This window comes from Oncorhynchus mykiss, chromosome 15, assembly GCF_057628025.1.
Source record: "Oncorhynchus mykiss isolate SJ-2025 chromosome 15, ASM5762802v1, whole genome shotgun sequence".
Lineage (NCBI taxonomy): Eukaryota > Metazoa > Chordata > Actinopteri > Salmoniformes > Salmonidae > Oncorhynchus > Oncorhynchus mykiss.
The window spans coordinates 53,641,802-53,660,090 of NC_143036.1; the positions used below are offsets into that span (position 1 = coordinate 53,641,802).

The following is an 18,289-nucleotide window of genomic DNA, read 5'->3' on the forward strand; positions in this document are numbered from 1 at the left end:
TTTTCTTTGTCACCCAGGAGCATGAAGCACAAGGACTACCCCTTCAATGCTGAATTTTAAGGAAACGGTGGATTCACAAAGTTCCATCTCTGGTGCTGTGACTCGCTTGAGATGTCTGCCCTCTTTCTGTTCTCGTTTAGATTCATTCTTATTTCTCCCTTTAAGACAATGTGCAGAAATAGCCATCCTTGAGCTAGTTTCTTGCGAATACCCATACATACTGTGATTTAGTATCTGTGTATTGCAGTATTGTCTTTCTCACGAGATATACACTCTGACCTATAGAATTGCCTTCTTTCATAGCACAATGGTTTTTCAACAATCATGGAAACATAATTTGACATAGGATCGATATTAGTGAGGTATAAAAAAAAAAGCTTTTGGTTTCTGGTTTGATACTGTAGCAAATCCAAGGCGCCAGGCTTCCTAACGCGCACAATATGGTGTTTGTGGCTTCTCACATGACCCAGTTTGTTTGTTTCTCTTTGGTCACTCGCAAGCTTTTTCATCAATTAGCATCTACATTTACAGGCCATATATAATCTTATGACTTTAAAGAATTGATGTTAACCATTGGAATGCATAGTTCAACCATAGGAGCTATGTCATACCTGGTCTTACTGAAGTAAGTTACAGAAATATCACATGGACATTGTGTGTGTGTGTGATGTACAGTATTACATATCAACTGTGAGCTGTTCCCTCTGTTTCCTTTTGGTTTCAGAGATTTAAAAAATGTAGAATATAAATAGTATCGAAATAGCTTATCCTAATAGTACATTGACCTATGTTCATGAAGATATGTTGTTGAACACTCCTTCCCTCCAATGCCTAGTCATAGGAGCCTAGAATGAGTCATCCACACTCTTTGCCTTACAGGACGATAAAGCACTTCTACTCATTGACATAGTACTGTGTTCTTTATTATATCTGCAGATGAGGAAATATTCATAGGTCAAGGTAGTCGGCAGTTTATATTTCAGGATTAGAATCTTGTTTCAAATATGTAGAAATGCATCACATCTAAGGGCAGAACATCGAGGCATTCTGGAATGAGTCACATTTTACTGTGTATGTTGTCAATGTTAACATATTGTTTGAGATATCTCTCTAAAGAGCTGTCTAAGGACTGATTTTAATATAATTTCATATTTGAACGAGACGCACAGCATGTGTATCATGCTTTCAAAGGCACTTTCCAACATGCAAGTTAACTTACAACTATGCAACATGTTTAAACTTTGAACAAGTAAAGGCACTATTTGCCACTTATTACATTACACTGACACGTTCTGTTTGCCTCCTGAACTGTTCTGTCTCATGAACAATGTCAACGTAGTGGTTGAATCTATATACAACTACTGTATGTCCCCAGTGTTTTTCACAGACAGGAAGACGGGCACTACAGTATAGGAATGTGGGTGTCAGTGTCCGTTCTCTGTCTTTAGCTCCAGTTCCACGCTGAGGTTTCAGTACTCTGCATGCAGAGGGAAGTCTTTGTGCTTGTTGCCCCTGCAGTGAGGAGGAGGAGGGTACGTCAGGGAAGAACAGGTAAAAGAGAAAGAGTCGAAGTCAGCATCTAGACACTCTGGAACTCTGTGGACTCACCATTCCATAGCGAATCCTCTCCAGTTCCTGTTGAAACCAAGGATGACTTTCATGTCTGCGGGACTTAACTTGAAGTCCAACACCTGTTTTCGAAGGCGACAAAATAACAATTTAGGAGTGTGAAGGAAACAGTGGCTCTGGGGTTATATCCCTGCCTTGAAACCAAGAGATTGTGGGTTCAAATCCCACAATTTCACTTTTTGCATGCAACTCTCAATGTTCCTAATGTTTTGTACACTGTATACAAAGAGAAGGGTAACAAGTGTGAAGGGGTCTGTGGCTCTGGTGTAAGGATCTCCCCCCCCCCCCCCCCCCCCCCAAAGCACAAGGTTGTAAGTTTGAACTCTTGTGCTGGCTCTTGAGCATGGTTGGATACTGAGGACTCTGCTGGTCAGTGAGTCATGGCCACTTCAGGGAGTGGCTGCCACACATTTGATGCCCGGAGAGCACTGGCATTGGCTGGAAGAGCGTGACAAGCGGACGGGCTAAACCACTCCTGGAAAAGGTGGGAACTTAGTTTTAAATGAAGACGTGCCTATATTTAAACAAAGTGCCCACTTTTTCCAGGAGGGGACACCAGGTATTTACCACCATGAGTTCTGACAGCCTTCCAACTATCCCAGAGTGAACGCAACTACATTCAGGAGCTGAGCCTGGGATCGAACCTACAATCCCGTACATCAGAGGTAAGATTCTTACCAGAGCCAACAGCTCTTCCACACTTAGAACACTGCCCTTTGTATATTTGACATTGAAACAGAGAAGAGAGGAAATTTAAACCAAGAACCTCTAGGTTGGGAGGCAGGGATTTAACCTCTGAGCAACCAACTCCTTCAGGATTCTGTGTAAGCACACCCTTAGAATGTACTTAGTGGCTTCCACATCTCTACCTAGGCAGTTATGTTTGAATGGAAAAGACACTGCCAAAGTTCAATGAAGTAAAATATTTATTTTATTGAATCGCTTCCAGTCACAATTGTAATTGTCAAAAAATACCTGGAAATTTTCCTTGATCCGGGAGGGCGTAGCCGACTTGGGAATGACGATCACATTCCTCTGGATTTGAAAGCGGATAAGGACCTGTGGAGAGGACAACAACAGGGATTGGTCACTTGACTGACCCTAGACCAAGACTCCTTTTACCCAGCCAAAGAATGTAATGTTACCATGCAAGTGTTGGACCCAGACCCCGACGACGTGGTTTAAAAACAATGATTCTTACATTAGAAGAGACGTGTCTTGGAAAATAGCAGCCAAAACCTTGACAACTGATTGTCCCCCATTCTAATACCTAGCTGTTTTCTTTAAATGCTACATAAGGGACAATATCCAATTTCATACATAGGCTATCATTGTTTATAAATCTATCAGCATATATAATTGTACTGTAAGGTTCTTTGAAGAGTGGTGTATATAAGCCAAGTTAACCTCAACTTGAATGGACTCTTGTTGAAAATTCAGAACTTCACAGGAGTAAGCATGGTTGAGAACACTGTTTGTTCTGCTCTTTGTATTCCCTATATCTAGGACCATGTGCTTGGTGCAGTCATGTGACATGCCTGGATTTGAACATTTTCATCAAAGTGTCCTCTTTTCTTATTACGTCAGATGGTCCAGCACCAACCTCAGACGATTTCTTTCATTTTTGTTGTAATTCAATATTTCTGGATAAGGTTTAAAATACAGGATCAAATCTTGCTACAGTATGTCACTAAAGGCAGGAAAGTGGGGGAAAGTGTTGACTCTCTCATACCTGTGCTGTGGTCTTATTGTGCTTAACAGCGATGGCCTTTATCTTTGGGTCCTCCAGCAGGGACGGCTCACCAGGTTTCGCCCTGTTGAAAATGTAATTTATTTTATGTTGACTTGAAGTCAAACACACGTCATTGTTTGTGGTGGGTGGGGCCTGAAAAAAAATCTAGGGAAAGAGTAGGGTCCGACACTGAACGCACTCATTAAACATTGTCTATAACAAATTCAACACAATGCATGTTTTGGATCATTTCAGAGTACAGGTTGAGTGTATTTTAATTCTAGAACCTTCTATTTGACCCAAAGTGACTGTATACATCAGGAATATCTTAGAAAAGTGTGATCTGTCTCACCATGGTCTGTTTGGCGAGCCCAGAGGGCTGTAGCCTGTCACTGAGATGCCTTTAGAGTGACAGTAGTTGATCAGCTTCTCCTGAGTCAGATAGGGGTGGCATTCAATCTGAAGGGACAAATACAAAGATGAGCAGTTGGTAATACAGAGAGATGGGGCCATAATGCCTTGATACAAACTGTACGGACTTGTTTTGTCTGTCTTGATCACCACAGACTACAGTACCTGGTTGTTGGCAGGTTTATACTTGAGGCCTGGCTTGTTCAGGATGGATTCAATCTGGTCTTTGTTAAAGTTGGAGACACCGATAGCCTTGACCAGTCCAGCATCCACCAGCTCCTCCATAGCCTATACAATAGGTCAAGATCTAGCTCAGTAACCTGTCAAATATCTTACGGTATAATGTTGTTCGCTGGTGTCCGGGGGATGTTTTGTTTTAAAATACAGTATATCATTTTTGTCTTCCTTACCTCCCAAGTGTCCAGGAAGTTGCTGTCACCTGCGATTACTTGTCCGTCTTCACCAAAAGGAAATAGATTCTCTCCAGGCTGCATTGACAAACAGATCAGTCACAGGGACAATGGTCCTCTAGCTCTTAACCAGGGACAGTTTGAAAGCTGATAGTAATTGTATTGACACAGACACACACAGTACCTGAAAGCACATCGGGGAGTGTATTAGGTAGAGGTCCAGGTAGTCTAGTCTGAGGTCACTCAGAGTCTTCTGACAGGCTCCCTTCACCATAGACTTCTGATGGAGGGTACACCACAGCTATTTGGGAGAAACCATTATATTATACTGCTGCAAGTGCATGTTGAAATACAATATTATCCTATGGACAAACTGAAGTGTCACGGTGACGTGTGGCAGTTGAGTAAGAGTACACCCAGAAGAAATGATAGTACTAGCATGACATTGGTGACTATACAGAGCATGCGCATGCACATGACATGCCTTCAGCCCGTATGGAGCTCTTTGTCTGCCTGGCGTCTAGTGGGAAATCATATGACCAAATCTACAAACATGACTAATGAGTCTTGTGATTCATGACACGTTTTCCACTTTTTGACACAGTGACCAAGTCGATAATCGTCCTCACCTTACTGACGATGAAAAGCTCCTCTCTCTTCACCACCCCCTGGCCAATCATGGTGTGAATGCCATCCCCCACCTCATCCTCATTCTGGTAATAGTAGGCTCCGTCTATCTGTCTGTAGCCTGCAGAGATGGCCGCTTTCACTGCCTCTGCTACCTTGCCCGCATCTGCCTGCACAGGGATGCAGAGGAATTACAGATTAGGGCCTAGACATTGTGTTCTATTGTGGTTACCTCACACTTGATTTGAGCCTCTGTCGTGAAAGGTTACAGAATCCTGTAGAAATACTAATCATGATAGATGTATGATTACACTGTATAATATAATCATCATCATCAATATCACAGAGTTAGGCCATCATTTAGTTACATATGTTGGTAAATTCAAGTGTAGGCTAAACCGCAATTCCAAGTGTGACATTAAAACATTAGTGCAAAAAAATATGCTGCTAATCTTGGTCATCATCATAGTTCATTAAAACTCTCAGGATATATGGCACATGAGAAGACTGTCATTTATTTGAACATAAACATACCTGTAGCTGCCAAAGGAAAGAAACAGTTAACTGCCTACTGTTGATTCCATGAGTTTAGTTCAACAATGATCAATGGCATCCATGCAAGAGGACTAGAGGAAACATAATCACACTTTATCTTACCCTCCATGTCCCCAAGCCTACGATAGGCATGCTGGCCCCGGTGTTGAGAGTTACAGTTGGTGTGGGTGTCATCTTTAAAGATCTGCTGTGGTATCAATCCTAGGATCCTGGGTTGTGAGAGGAGAGGATCCCTGTATTCAGAGTGGAAGGAATAAGGAATCAGTATTCTCAGTGCAGCACACAAAGAGCTGAAACACAGATGTGAGGAGGGTTTATGTAGAGGGAGAGCGACTGTTTGTTTGGTTACGCCTGCAACCCTACATCTAAAGCAGCGAATGGGGACAGAAAATGGGCAGTGAAGGAGTAGCTGAATGAATCAGCATGTGTACGTGTGTGTACGTGCGAAAGAGGGTTTGCTTGTCACAATGACAAGGGAAACGTTTGTTTAAATAATTCAGGATGTGATGCAGGAGGCAATTCATGCTAATGTCGATTGAGTTGAAGAACATATGATATAAAAAGGTCAAGTATACAGCTTTTTGTTGGTGTTGATCAGTATTTGTAGGTTGCCTAGAGCCAAATCATCTTCCTTATACAAGGTAATAACCTGCTCACAAATAGGCAAGTTTTTAAATACAATATTGGAGTGATTTTTGACCTTGCAATGAATGATTGTGATAAAAAAGGACACGTCATGGGGATTTCAGCAGAGACTCATGGTACAAAGCTGACTGTTGAAATCAGCTTCCTGTGCATACAGTTTTGTATGCAGGTGTGACTGGCATAGAATGTATGAAGGAGGCCTAGCATAAAAACACAATAGATTAAACGCAACAGACCCAGAACCACAAACTGCTTCAGATCTGATCTGCTTCAGATCTGCAACACAAGCCTCAAAAGCATAGCTAGGTTACTAAATGTGAACCTACAAGCTATCTAGGTTAGGCATACTGTTAGCAGTGTGGTTAAGGTTAGGTTTAAAGTCCAATTTTAAGAAGAGAAATTGTAGAAATGGGCAGGGTGTAAGACTTTGACAACTGCTGACGGGCCTGAAGAGCCTGTCTAGATGTCTCTGGAGCCAAAAACTATCTAGCTAGCGTCTGCAGTCCACACATTGTTTCATGCACGTTTATCTAAACTTGAGAAAAGTGGAAATGTACAAACAAAGGATGAAAAGCTGAGGGCGGAGGATAAGTATTAGCGTTACTTTAAATGATTAGGTATGTACAATCCTGTTACTCTGGTTGTGTAAAAAGCTTTTGTCACCTAACTCTGTATCTAAATCAACCACGGCGGTGCACATCTCGTGCTCTTGACCTCACCCCCTGTAAGTCTGAAACGTGCATGTTCGGAATGAGGTCTCTCTGTTCCTCTACTCTAAGGACAAACAGTTCTTAGTGCGAGAACACATGGGGACTATGGGTTGGTTTGACACATTGAGACAGTTGTGGTGGATTAAGAAAATGTAACAAGGTCGGGCTATATAAGGCAAGTCCCAACTCAGAATCATTAGGCTTTCACTCTATCTACGTCTGTGTGTGTATTGTGACCAGCCCCCTTATCAATACATTTTTAATAAAGTTCATATCCTGATTGACCTTGTCTCTCCTCCTTATTGGTCATTTAAAATATCCACCACACACCTTTATTTGCCAAGGTAGAGTGCATGATCAGTGAATATATTCAATGTACTCGCTACATTGTGGGGATCTCATTGTATGGTAATAACTACATGTATATACGACTTGCATCCTTGGCACAAAATTATTATATTCTACTCAATCCATAAGCTTCATTAATGTCATTCAGACTGTTTTGAGGTTGATACAATCGGCTATGAGAGCTGAGGTTCATAGCTAGGCTCTGAACTAATATTTATACCAAACGTTTTAGGGTCCATTCACAGATCGGCTACATAGCTAGCTACACATCCATAGGCATACAGACAATTTTTTATCCTCCGCGTAATAAGCAAGAAAAATAGCTAGCTAACTATGTAACTTCAGCTGCATTGCACGGCAAATATCAGCAAGGCAAGCTTACAAAATTTTACATTCAATTTGCAGGAAATGCTTTGGCTAGCTAGATTCTTTACCGTTTCACAAGATGACAGTCTGGTTTGCTGGTTATTACAGGAGTCCCTAAAACATGAACTTCTACGGGATCGGTGTCCCACCCGCGGGACGGTTGAGCTAACATATGCTAATCACAATAGCCTGAGGTTGTAAGAAACAAAAAATAAATCCCAGGACATAGACATATCTGATATGGGCAGAAAGCTTAAATTCTTGTTCATCTAACTGTCACACCCTGGTCAAAGTATTTTGTGTTTCTTTATTTATTTGGTCAGGCCAGGGTGTGGCATGGGTTTTTGTATGTGGTGTGTATTTATGGGGATTGTAGCTAGTGGGGTGTTCTAGCTAAGTCTATGGCTGTCTGAAGTGGTTCTCAATCAGAGGCAGGTGTTTATCGTTGTCTCTGATTGGGAACCATATTTAGGCAGCCATATTCTTTGAGTTTGTTGTGGGTGATTGTCCTTAGTGTCATTGTTCTGTGTTAGGTTACACAAGTATAGGCTGTTTCGGTTTTCGTTAGGTTTATTGTTTTGGTAGTGTTTGTGTTTAGTGTGTTTCTTCATTAAACATGGATTGCAATAGACATGCCGCATTTTGGTCCGACTCTCCTTCTCATAAAGAAAACCATTACAGAATCACCCACCACCAACGGACCAAGCAGCGTGTCAACAGGCAGCAGCAGCAGCGTAAAGAGGAATGGACATGGGAGGACGTTTTGGATGGCAAGGGCTGTTACACTTGGGAGGAGATACTGGCTGGAAGAGATCGCCTCCCATGGGAACAGGTGGAGGCACTTAGGAGAGCAGAGGCAGCCGGAGAGAGGAGCCGGCGATATGAGGGAACACGGCTGGCAAGGAAGCCCGAGAGGCAGCCCCAAAAATTTATTGGGGGGGGGCTAACAGGGAGTATGGCTACGCCAGGTAGGAGACCTGGGCAGACTCCCTGTGCTTACCGGGGGGCTAGAGAGACCGGACAGGCACCGTGTTATGCAGTGGTGCGCACGGTGTCTCCAGTGCGGGTGCATAGCCCGGTGCGGTATATTCCAGCTCCGCGTGTCGGCCGGGCTAGATTGAGCGTCGAGCCTAATGCCATGAAGCCGGCTCTACGCAGCTGGTCCCCAGTGCGTCTCCTTGGGCCGGCTTACATGGCACCAGCCTTGCGCTCGGTGTCTCCGGTTCGCCTGCATAGCCCAGTGCGGGCTATTCCACCTCTCTCCCGCCTGTTCAGAACTGCCAGTTAGCATAGAGCTGCCAGTTAGCATAGAGCTGTCAGTCTGCAAGGAGCTGTCAGTCTGCAAGGAGCTGCCAGTCTGCATAGAGCTGCCAGTCTGCAAGGAGCTGCCAGTCTGCAAGGAGCCGCCAGAGCTGCCTGTCTGCAGGATGCCGCCAAAGCTGCCAGTCTGCAAGGAGCCGCCAGAGCTGCCAGTCTGCAAGGAGCCGCCAGAGCTGCCAGTCAGCATGGAGCAGCCAGGGCCGCCAGTCAGTATGGAGCAGCCAGGGCCGCCAGTCAGCATGGAGCAGCCAGGGCCGCCAGTCAGCATGGAGCAGCCAGGGCCGCCAGTCAGCATGGAGCAGCCAGTCAGCATGGAGCAGCCAGTCAGCATGGAGCAGCCAGAGCAGCCAGTCAGCATGGAGCAGCCAGAGCTGCCAGTCAGCATGGAGCAGCCAGTCAGCATGGAGCAGCCAGAGCTGCCAGTCAGCATGGAGCAGCCAGTCAGCATGGAGAAGCCAGAGCTGCCAGTCATCATGGAGCAGCCAGTCAGCATGGAGCAGCCAGAGCTGCCAGTCGACCAGACTCTCCCAGATCTGCCAGTCGACCAGACTCTCCCAGATCTGCCAGTCGACCAGACTCTTCCAGATCTGCCAGTCGACCAGACTCTTCCAGATCTGCCAGTCGACCAGACTCTTCCAGATCTGCCAGTCGACCAGACTCTTCCAAATCTGCCAGTCGACCAGACTCTTCCAGATCTGCCAGTCGACCAGACTCTTCCAGATCTGCCAGTCGACCAGACTCTTCCAGATCTGCCAGTCGACCAGACTCTCCCAGATCTGCCAGTCGACCAGACTCTTCCAGATCTGCCAGTCGACCAGACTCTTCCAGATCTGCCAGTCGACCAGACTCTTCCAGATCTGCCAGTCGACCAGACTCTTCCAGATCTGCCAGTCGACCAGACTCTTCCAGATCTGCCAGTCGACCAGACTCTTCCAGATCTGCCAGTCGACCAGACTCTTCCAGATCTGCCAGTCGACCAGACTCTTCCAGATCTGCCAGTCGACCAGACTCTTCCAGATCTGCCAGTCGACCAGACTCTTCCAGATCTGCCAGTCGACCAGACTCTTCCAGATCTGCCAGTCGACCAGACTCTTCCAGATCTGCCAGTCAGCCAGGATCTGCCAGTCAGCCAGGATCTGCCAGTCAGCCAGGATCTGCCGAAACCACCAGCCAGCCTGGATCTGGTAGATTCTTCAACCTGCCTGAGCTTCCTCTCACTCCTGAGCTTCCTCTCACTCCTGAGCTTCCTCTCACTCCTGAGCTTCCCCTCAGTCCCGAGCTGCCTCAGTCCCGAGCTGCCCCTCAGTCCCGATCTGCTCCTCAGTCCAGTGGGGTTCTGGGTGAGGACTACTAGGCCATGGTCGGCGGCGAGGGTGGACTATCCAGGGACGCGAGGAGAAGGGACTAAGACATTGATTGAGTGGGGTCCACGTCCCGCGCCGGAGCCGCCACCATGGACAGACGCCCACCCGGACCCTCCCTATTGTTTTGAGGTGCGTTCGGGAGTCCGCACCTTAGGGGGGGGGTTCTGTCACACCCTGGTCAAAGTATTTTGTGTTTCTTTATTTATTTGGTCAGGCCAGGGTGTGGCATGGGTTTTTGTATGTGGTGTGTATTTATGGGGATTGTAGCTAGTGGGGTGTTCTAGCTAAGTCTATGGCTGTCTGAAGTGGTTCTCAATCAGAGGCAGGTGTTTATCGTTGTCTCTGATTGGGAACCATATTTAGGCAGCCATATTCTTTGAGTTTGTTGTGGGTGATTGTCCTTAGTGTCATTGTTCTGTGTTAGGTTACACAAGTATAGGCTGTTTCGGTTTTCGTTAGGTTTATTGTTTTGGTAGTGTTTGTGTTTAGTGTGTTTTTTCATTAAACATGGATTGCAATAGACATGCCGCATTTTGGTCCGACTCTCCTTCTCATAAAGAAAACCGTTACACTAACTGCATTGTCCAATTTACAGTAGCTATTACAGTGAAATACTACCATGCTACTGTTGAGGAGAGTGCACAATTATGAACTTAAATTAATAAACCAATTAGGCACATTTGGGCAGTCGATACAACATTGAACAGATATGCAATGGTTCATTGGATCAGTCTAAAACTTTGCACATACACCGCTGGCCGAAATTGTGCCTGGGCTGGAATAATACATTATGGCCGTTCTCTTGCATTTCAAAGATGATGGTACAAAAAAATAAAAAATAAACATGTTTTTTTCATTGTATTATCTTTTACCAGATCTAATGTGTTATATTCTCCTACATTAATTTCACATTTCAACAAACTTTAAAGTGTTTCCTTTCAAATAGTATCAAGAATATGCATATCCTTGCTTCAGTTCCTGATCTACAGGCAGTTAGATAGGGTACGTCATTTTAGATGAAAATTGAAAAAAGGTTCTGATCCTTAAGAGATTTTTAAACAACCAGAATTACAATGTCATACTCATGTCACAACGCCCATAAAGCTAACCTGTTAGATGGCTTATTATGTTAGCTAGTCAGCTAGCTTGCTAAATAGCAATTTTCGGAAAAATATGCATAATCGTTTGTCTCTACATTAACTAACAAACTAACGTATTCCTCACAACTGTAAAAATGTTTGTGCATGATTCGTTATTTAAGTGATAATGCCAGAGAAGCCGGTGTTTGGAGGATATATTGGCATGGGTGTTGTTAGACCCCAACTGTTGTCACCCAGGCGAAGGATATTACAGTCGTGGCCAAAATATTAATTTTCACAAAGTCTGCTGCCTCGGTTTGTATGATGGCAATTTGCATATACTCCAGAATGTTATGAAGAGTGATCAGATGAATTTAAATTAATTTGCCATGCAAATGAAGTGAATCCCCCAAAAACATTCCTACTGCATTTCAGCCCTGCCACGAAAGGACCAGCTGACATGTCAGTAATTATCTCGTTAACACCGGTGTGAGTGTTGACGAGGACAGGGCTGGAGATCAAATAACAGACTGGAAGCTTCAAAAGGAGGGTGGTGCTTGGAATCATTGTTCTTCCTCTGTCAACCATGGTTACCTGCAAGGAAACACGTGCCGTCATCATTGCTTTGCACAAAAAGGGCTTCACAGGCAAGGATATTGCTGCCAGTAAGATTGCACCTAAATCAACCATTTATCGGATCATCAAGAACTTCAAGGAGAGCGGTTCAATTGCTGTGAAGAAGGCTTCAGGGCGCCCAAGAAAGTTCAGCAAGCGCCAGGACCATCTCCTAAAGTTGATTCAGCTGCGGGATTGGGGCACCACCAGTCCTGAGCTTGCTCAGGAATGGCAGCAGGCAGGTGTGAGTGCATCTGCACGCACAGTGAGGCAAAGACTTTTGAAGGATGGCCTGGTGTCAAGAAGGGCAGCAAAGAAGCCACTTCTCTCCAGGAAAAACATCAGGTACAGACTAATATTATTCAATAGGTACAGGGATTGGACTGCTGAGGACTGGGGTAAAGTCATTCTCTCTGATGAATCCCCTCTCTGATTGTTTGGGGAATCCAGAAAAAAGCTTGTCCGGAGAAGACAAGGTGAGTGCTACCATCAGTCCTGTGTCATGCCAACAGTAAAGCATCCTGAGACCATTCATGTGTGGGGTTGCTTCTCAGCCAAGGGAGTGGGCTCACTCACAATTTTGCCTAAGAACATAGGCATGAATAAAGAATGGTACCAACACATCCTCCGAGAGCAACTTCTCCCAACCATCAAGAAACAGTTTGGTGACGAACATGGCCTTTTCCAGCATGATGGAGCACCTTGCCATAAGGCAAAAGTGATAACTAAGTGGCTCTGGGAACAAAAATTTGATATTTTTGGTCCATGGCCAGGAAACTCCCCAGACCTTAATCCCATTGAGAACTGTATGGAAGGAAGTTTAGTCCGACGGTAGCGATTGCTGTAAAACCACCATGGCTACTCCCGCCTCCAGTAGTTGATCTCGAAGTGTTGGAGAGACTATAGAAAGATATGAAGCGTGTTGATCCATCTGTTTTGTTTAAGAGACGTGTGGATACTGTGTGTCCGGATTTTGTGGCCATTTACACAGATGGTTCAAAAGAGCCAAGGACAGGACGTACTGGGTCAGCATTTGTCGTGCAGGAATGTGAGGTGGCAATCAGGAAACGTATTACAGATCATCCGTCTGTACATACGGCGGAGCGGATGGCCATACTGTTGGCCTTGCAGTGGGTCCAGGAGTAGTTATTTGTTCTGATTAATGTGCAGTGTTGAGTCTCCAGTCCTTTAGCTCACGTAGCAGACAAGACCTGCTTTATGAGCTGCTACAAACCCATGGCAGGATTAGACAAATGTGTATACAGATAAGATTTACGAGGCAGTTGATGTACTGGCCAAACAAGCACTTAGTAGTGGGCATGTTTGATGTTGTAGTTTCAATGAGCAAGGCAGAGGCAAAACGCCTGATATGAACAGAGATGGCAGGAGCAGTTGAATAGAGATACTAAGGGCATGCATTTATTTCAAGTACAGAGGAAAGTCGGGGATACAGGAAATTAGTTTAAAACGTATATTGAGTAGAACGTCATAAGATATAGTCTATCATATTTTAGATTTTTTAAGAGCAACGGAGCTGGCAGGTAGGATTTAATTTCTCAGTCTCTGGTCCACACTCCAGTACAGTAGGTGGAGGTAATGCACCATAACTTTGGATGCCAACCTCCGATCAACCCCGCCGAAGAAGTAGGGGGTTTGATCACATAGCGCCCCGCGTAGATGACAGAAACCTTGCAGACAGGAGTCGTGGCCAATGAAAATGCTTTTTGAAGGCGACATGACATGCGCATTATACACTGTTGATGACTTCGCTAGCTGTTTCGACCGAGCTTTGAAACAGGATCGCTAAAATATATTAAACAGTCTCCTTCGTTAGACACGACCATGCTACAGTTTTTGGTGAGTTGATATCGAAATGAAAACAATGTATTACTGTTTACTGATGGGCTAATTATGTTGTATGCTAGCTATATAACCATCAGTGCTGCTGACCTAGCTAGTAAAAACAACATGTGTTCCGTCTTGATTAACACTTATTTATATTCTTGCAGGCTGGGTTTACCTTGGGAAACGTTGTTGGGATGTACCTCGCTCAAAACTACGAGGTACTAAGAGGAACAACAATCGCCGCGGACTAAACTCCACTACCAACCGAGCAGAGTAAGGCTTTGGAGTCAAACTACATCGACAAGGTCAATACTTAAAAATATAGATTATGAAACATCTACCCTGTACCAATGTTTGTCCTCTGTAGTTGCGTGCCTGCCTTTCTTTTGTTTGCTGAAATCCATACTTTTCCAATGAACGTTAATCAAATACAACCACCGTCTTTCCTTGTTGAGATTCAATGGGCGGCATTTGTGCAGTTGCCATCTTACAGGCTGACCACACCGCTCGTTGCAAAATAAATTTAGAAATCTGTTATTCAATTATTGCGCACCAACGAGCTTTGGCAAGGGCTAAAATATATAAATCAGTTATATTTCTAACGCAGATCGCGCTGCAAGTCCTGCATCTCCCATCTCCTCATTGGTTATATCCATGTGGGTGACTGAAAGATGAACAGGTCATGGTCATGGTAATGCACCTAATTTATGAAAATTGACAATTGCAATATAATGTCGAGAAGAAAAGGCCTGGAAGGAAGAGAGATGACTGGAAACGATTTGGTTGACCGTTTCATGTGCAGAGTAGAGGAACTTGTGCATTTCAGGTAAAATAATAACTCAATGTTTATATCCCAGGACAAATTAGCTAGCAAGTGCAAGCTAACTAGCTAAATTGCCATAAATGTTTAATGCTTTTCGACCTGTCCCCAAATTAATATAATTGGTTCAGAGTTTGTTTTGATATTTTAACCTGCATGTCGTGATCGCGTTTGGTATGGGGGGACAAAATAAATGTATGCATGATGGCAGCTGGTTTGGGTTCCATGTAACAGGCTGATCACACAACTCGCGTTGCAAATAACATTTTGTAATCTATGTTATTCAATTATTGCGCCTGCGTTGCCAAGGGCTAAAATAGATGTCCTTTCTATTTCTGATGCAGATCGCACTGCAAGTCCTGCCTCTCCCATCTCCTCATTGGTTTATAGAAGCAGGTACCCACGTGCAATATCCTCATTGGTTATACCCACGTGGGTGATTGAAAGATGAACGGTGTTGCGGGTCTGTGTAGTAATACTATGAAAGATTAGATGCCAATCATCATATAAGTTCAAAAATGAAAAGGCCTGGAAGGAGGAGAGATGACTAGAAACGATTCGGTTGACCGTTTTATGTGTGGATTAATTGTCGGAGTAGAGGACCTTGTGCATTTCAGGTAAAATAGCAACTCAATGCTTATATCCCAGGACAAATTAGCTAGCAACAGCAAGCTAGCTAAATAGGACAAATTAGCTAGCAAGTTCAAGCTAACTAGCTAAATTGCCATAAATGTTTAATACTTTTCGACCTGTCCCCAAATTAATGTAATTGGTTCAGAGTTTTTGATATTTTATCCTGCGTGTCGTGATCGTGTGTGGTATGGGGGGGGACAAAATAAATGTAGGCACGATGGCGCACGCGAGCAGCCTGTTTGGGTTCCGTGTTAGAGCAACAACAATGAGCAAACAGTCGGTTGTAGTGGGTTAACTTTGATTGAGAAAGTATGGTATTCAGAAAAAGAAAAGCATGCAACCAGGACAAACATAGGTACAAGGTAGGCATTTCATAATTCACATTTTTTGAAGTATTGACATTGGGTCGAATCGATGTAGTCAGATATTCCAAATAGCCAGGTCTCTGCTCCAATTTCCTGGACGGTGGAGTTAAGTCCGCTAGGGAACAACCCACTATATATGTCAGTCGTTGTCAATGGTTCCCCTGTGTATTTGCCTAAAAAAAAACACACACACAATAGGCCTATCCCATTGAACTCTTTCCTTTTTGGCACTCTTCTCTGATTACTCCACTTCTGTTTAAGGTCCCCAACATTTCCAAAAAGATAGAAGCCTTCAAAAAGGATGTGGAGGCAAAGAAGAAACCTCCAGCAGAGTGAAGAAGAGATTGCTCAACAACATGGAAAGAAAGAACTGGACAGATTTGAAGAGGTGGGGGACTATTGGAACAACAAGATGCACACTGCAGAGGATATATACCAAATGTTAATCTCATTTAATATTTTTTTATCAAAAGCAGTATGTATACTAAGGTTACACTGGCAGAGGAATAAATGGTAAAAATGTATTCTCTAAGCAGGGTTTTCACAGTGCCTGGACTGGGCCAGTGTTCTTTTTGTTGTTTTGTTTTCTTAAAGTAATTGGCTACTTGTCAAGATAATGTTATGATGGTGCTATTTATGAGTGTATATGCAAAGATGACTAACTGCTGTGGGACAACATCTACACTTCAGAAACCTTGGCCTTATCCTTGCAAGAAGCTGGGCAGGGCAGGCCTTAGCGTTCATGTCTAAACATGGCATTTTTACCACATGCGCTTGTCATTTTTGACAACTAAACAGAGTGCAGTTACTGCTTTTGAGTGATGTTATCATATAAATAGAATTGAATTGCGAGGCCTGTTCTATGGATTGTATTTCTGTGGGTGTTATGGTATTGAGAATGAGTAGCTCATGTAAATGGCATTGTTTGCAATTCTAATCTAAATGCTGGTCTCTAACATTGTAGGCCTCACTCAGATGTTAATACATTTGCTGAATTTGGTTCTGTCATAAATTGAAAATAGGTGTTACATCACATAAGATACTGTTGTCTAGCAAGGGACCGATCTCAATACTTCCTCACCATCCAGTAAAATAGATTATTTTGTAGGGCAGTTATTCTAGCTCGCCATGTTTTATTCTTAACATCCATTATCCAGAGAAGCATTCTTTTCACGCGTCACAGAAATCTTTCCTGGGAGCATCTGGGTATGGTGTGCCAGTAGGCCAGCAGAGGTCAATGTATTCCCATGTTTTCTTTCCACTGTTCTCTGTAAATGAAAACCAATCCACCAGAGGTAACCAGAGTTCTATTTTGAATTTGAACAGACTAGATCAACTAAAATATACATTTATAATTAGGGATTTATTCAATCTGTAAAGCTGAAGCGTTACAGATTCTGCCATAGAAATGTAAAGGTCATTTCCGATTTAGCCAACATAAGCAGCGTTTAGCATGAATGCAGTCTGATAAATGGGGAATAGTGGCGTTCGCTTAGGGCTGGAATGAAGCGGAATGGTTGGAAGGGAGTTAATGCAATGGTATCAAACGTGAAACTAGTCCATTCCGGCCATTATTATGAGCCGTCCTCCCCTCAACAGCCTCCACTGATCGGGAACATCGCCTTAACATTTATATCACGCTGAAAAGCTGGATTTCCACCATGCCGATTGAATAGAGCCGTACTAAACTGACAATGTTTGCTTTGGTCTTGGCAAGGTTTGTGGTAGAGTCACTTTTTGTTTTTTGGTTTCTTGCCCTTCATTCCTCCTGTTTTCTTTTTAGTTGACTTAGGCCATCCAAAGCCTCGGAACGCCAGACAGTCAACTGCATTGTGGGAAATGTAGTAAACATTCTGCATGGCTGCTGGACTGAGAATGTCCACTTCTGACTTGGTGGCTTTGGCACTGACTGATCTCTTCTTGGATGACCTCCTCCTCTCGGCCTTTTTGACAGGCCTTTTTGACCTTGATTTTCTGGATTTTGTTGATTGTGTAGGCTGCGGACAAACCATTTGATAATCACTATAGATAACATGGGAAAGTTCATGTTAAGCAGTATGTTTAGTAATGTAGGCTACTTGCTCTACACTGCACCCTAGACCAGTGATCAATGTATGCAACTACTGCATCAATGCTTCAAAAACTACATCCAATTTACTGTACCATTGTGTGGACATTCCTCTCCTATTTGATCTGTGAGATCATCTGTTCATTCTCTGCAAATGTGTCAAAGAAACCTGGAAATATCAGGGACATCACACGAATAGGTTACTTTTCAAGTAAAGAATGCACACCCCAAAACTTACCAAGTGGCATTTTTATATTAGGTCCTTGTGAACAAGTGAAAACAATTTTTTTTATGTCAAATGAAATCACACCAATATTGAAATAACCTAGAATTGTAATAGAAATAGTTATGCTTACCAACCTTTCAGTGTAAACGTCTGGCAGAGAGACGACTTCCCGTGTGTTTGTGTCCCGTTGTCGTAGAGACTAGGCTTGTTCTTGGTGTTTGAATAGGCAGCGGCTTTAACAAGGTTGTCCCCCGTCTCTGTGCTGCTGGGCATGGCGTTAGTTGCTGTCTCACATGTCCTTTGTCTCCCACAAAGAATGTCTGTTTACATCACCATGGTAATCTGCTGATTATCTCCTGGCATCATGAATATTATATTACAAAAACACCATTCCTTATTCACAATCAATAAATAGACCAAAGGGGGGGGGGGTATTTTGCTTACCTTTAACTTCGGGATAAAAAAAACAAACACTTTCAGACAAGAAATCCTCATGTATTCTCACACTACCGGTTCTCCAG

The 18,289-nt window shown here is 43.6% G+C and overlaps 4 protein-coding genes across 4 annotated transcripts in view; 2 read left to right on the forward strand and 2 right to left on the reverse strand.

The window, feature by feature from the left end:
• LOC110490236 (aldo-keto reductase family 1 member B1) overlaps positions 1-902 on the forward strand; it is a 40,699-nt gene extending 39,797 nt beyond the window's left edge. The window contains exon 10 of the mRNA XM_090200323.1: positions 18-902. Coding sequence (XP_090056449.1) covers positions 18-60 — 43 coding nt within the window. The 3' untranslated portion in view covers positions 61-902. The remainder of the gene's footprint in view (positions 1-17) is intronic.
• LOC110490237 (aldo-keto reductase family 1 member B1) lies at positions 902-5,552 on the reverse strand. Its single transcript, XM_036944536.2, has 10 exons — positions 5,467-5,552; positions 4,812-4,979; positions 4,367-4,483; positions 4,183-4,260; positions 3,938-4,060; positions 3,714-3,820; positions 3,362-3,443; positions 2,605-2,688; positions 1,609-1,691; positions 902-1,512 (listed from the first exon to the last, which is right to left on the reverse strand). The coding sequence occupies exons 1-10, from the start codon at positions 5,536-5,538 to the stop codon at positions 1,470-1,472; spliced, it is 957 nt and encodes a 318-aa protein (XP_036800431.2). The 5' UTR covers positions 5,539-5,552; the 3' UTR covers positions 902-1,469.
• A 7,895-nt stretch (positions 5,553-13,447) lies between these two features.
• LOC110490239 (short transmembrane mitochondrial protein 1) lies at positions 13,448-17,636 on the forward strand. Its single transcript, XM_021563509.3, has 3 exons — positions 13,448-13,668; positions 13,821-13,874; positions 15,736-17,636. The coding sequence occupies exons 1-3, from the start codon at positions 13,654-13,656 to the stop codon at positions 15,808-15,810; spliced, it is 144 nt and encodes a 47-aa protein (XP_021419184.1). The 5' UTR covers positions 13,448-13,653; the 3' UTR covers positions 15,811-17,636.
• LOC110490238 (small lysine-rich protein 1) lies at positions 15,908-18,022 on the reverse strand. Its single transcript, XM_090200331.1, has 3 exons — positions 17,903-18,022; positions 17,638-17,711; positions 15,908-17,471 (listed from the first exon to the last, which is right to left on the reverse strand). The coding sequence occupies exons 2-3, from the start codon at positions 17,638-17,640 to the stop codon at positions 17,205-17,207; spliced, it is 270 nt and encodes an 89-aa protein (XP_090056457.1). The 5' UTR covers positions 17,641-17,711; positions 17,903-18,022; the 3' UTR covers positions 15,908-17,204.
• Positions 18,023-18,289: the final 267 nt, after the last annotated feature.

What these genes read in the sequence shown, in the direction of transcription:
- LOC110490237 (XM_036944536.2), bottom strand. Translation starts at nt 5,538, where the DNA reads ATGACACCCACACCAACTGTAACTCTCAACACCGGGGCCAGCATGCCT. An exon ending in AGCTTTTCATCGTCAGTAAG is followed by an intron (nt 4,484 to 4,811) that starts GTGAGGACGATT and finishes TCTCCCAAATAG; the next exon opens with CTGTGGTGTACCCTCCATCA. An exon ending in AGAGGATTCGCTATGGAATG is followed by an intron (nt 1,513 to 1,608) that starts GTGAGTCCACAG and finishes TCCTCACTGCAG; the next exon opens with GGGCAACAAGCACAAAGACT.
- LOC110490239 (XM_021563509.3), top strand. An exon ending in ACCTCGCTCAAAACTACGAG is followed by an intron (nt 13,875 to 15,735) that starts GTACTAAGAGGA and finishes CTTCTGTTTAAG; the next exon opens with GTCCCCAACATTTCCAAAAA.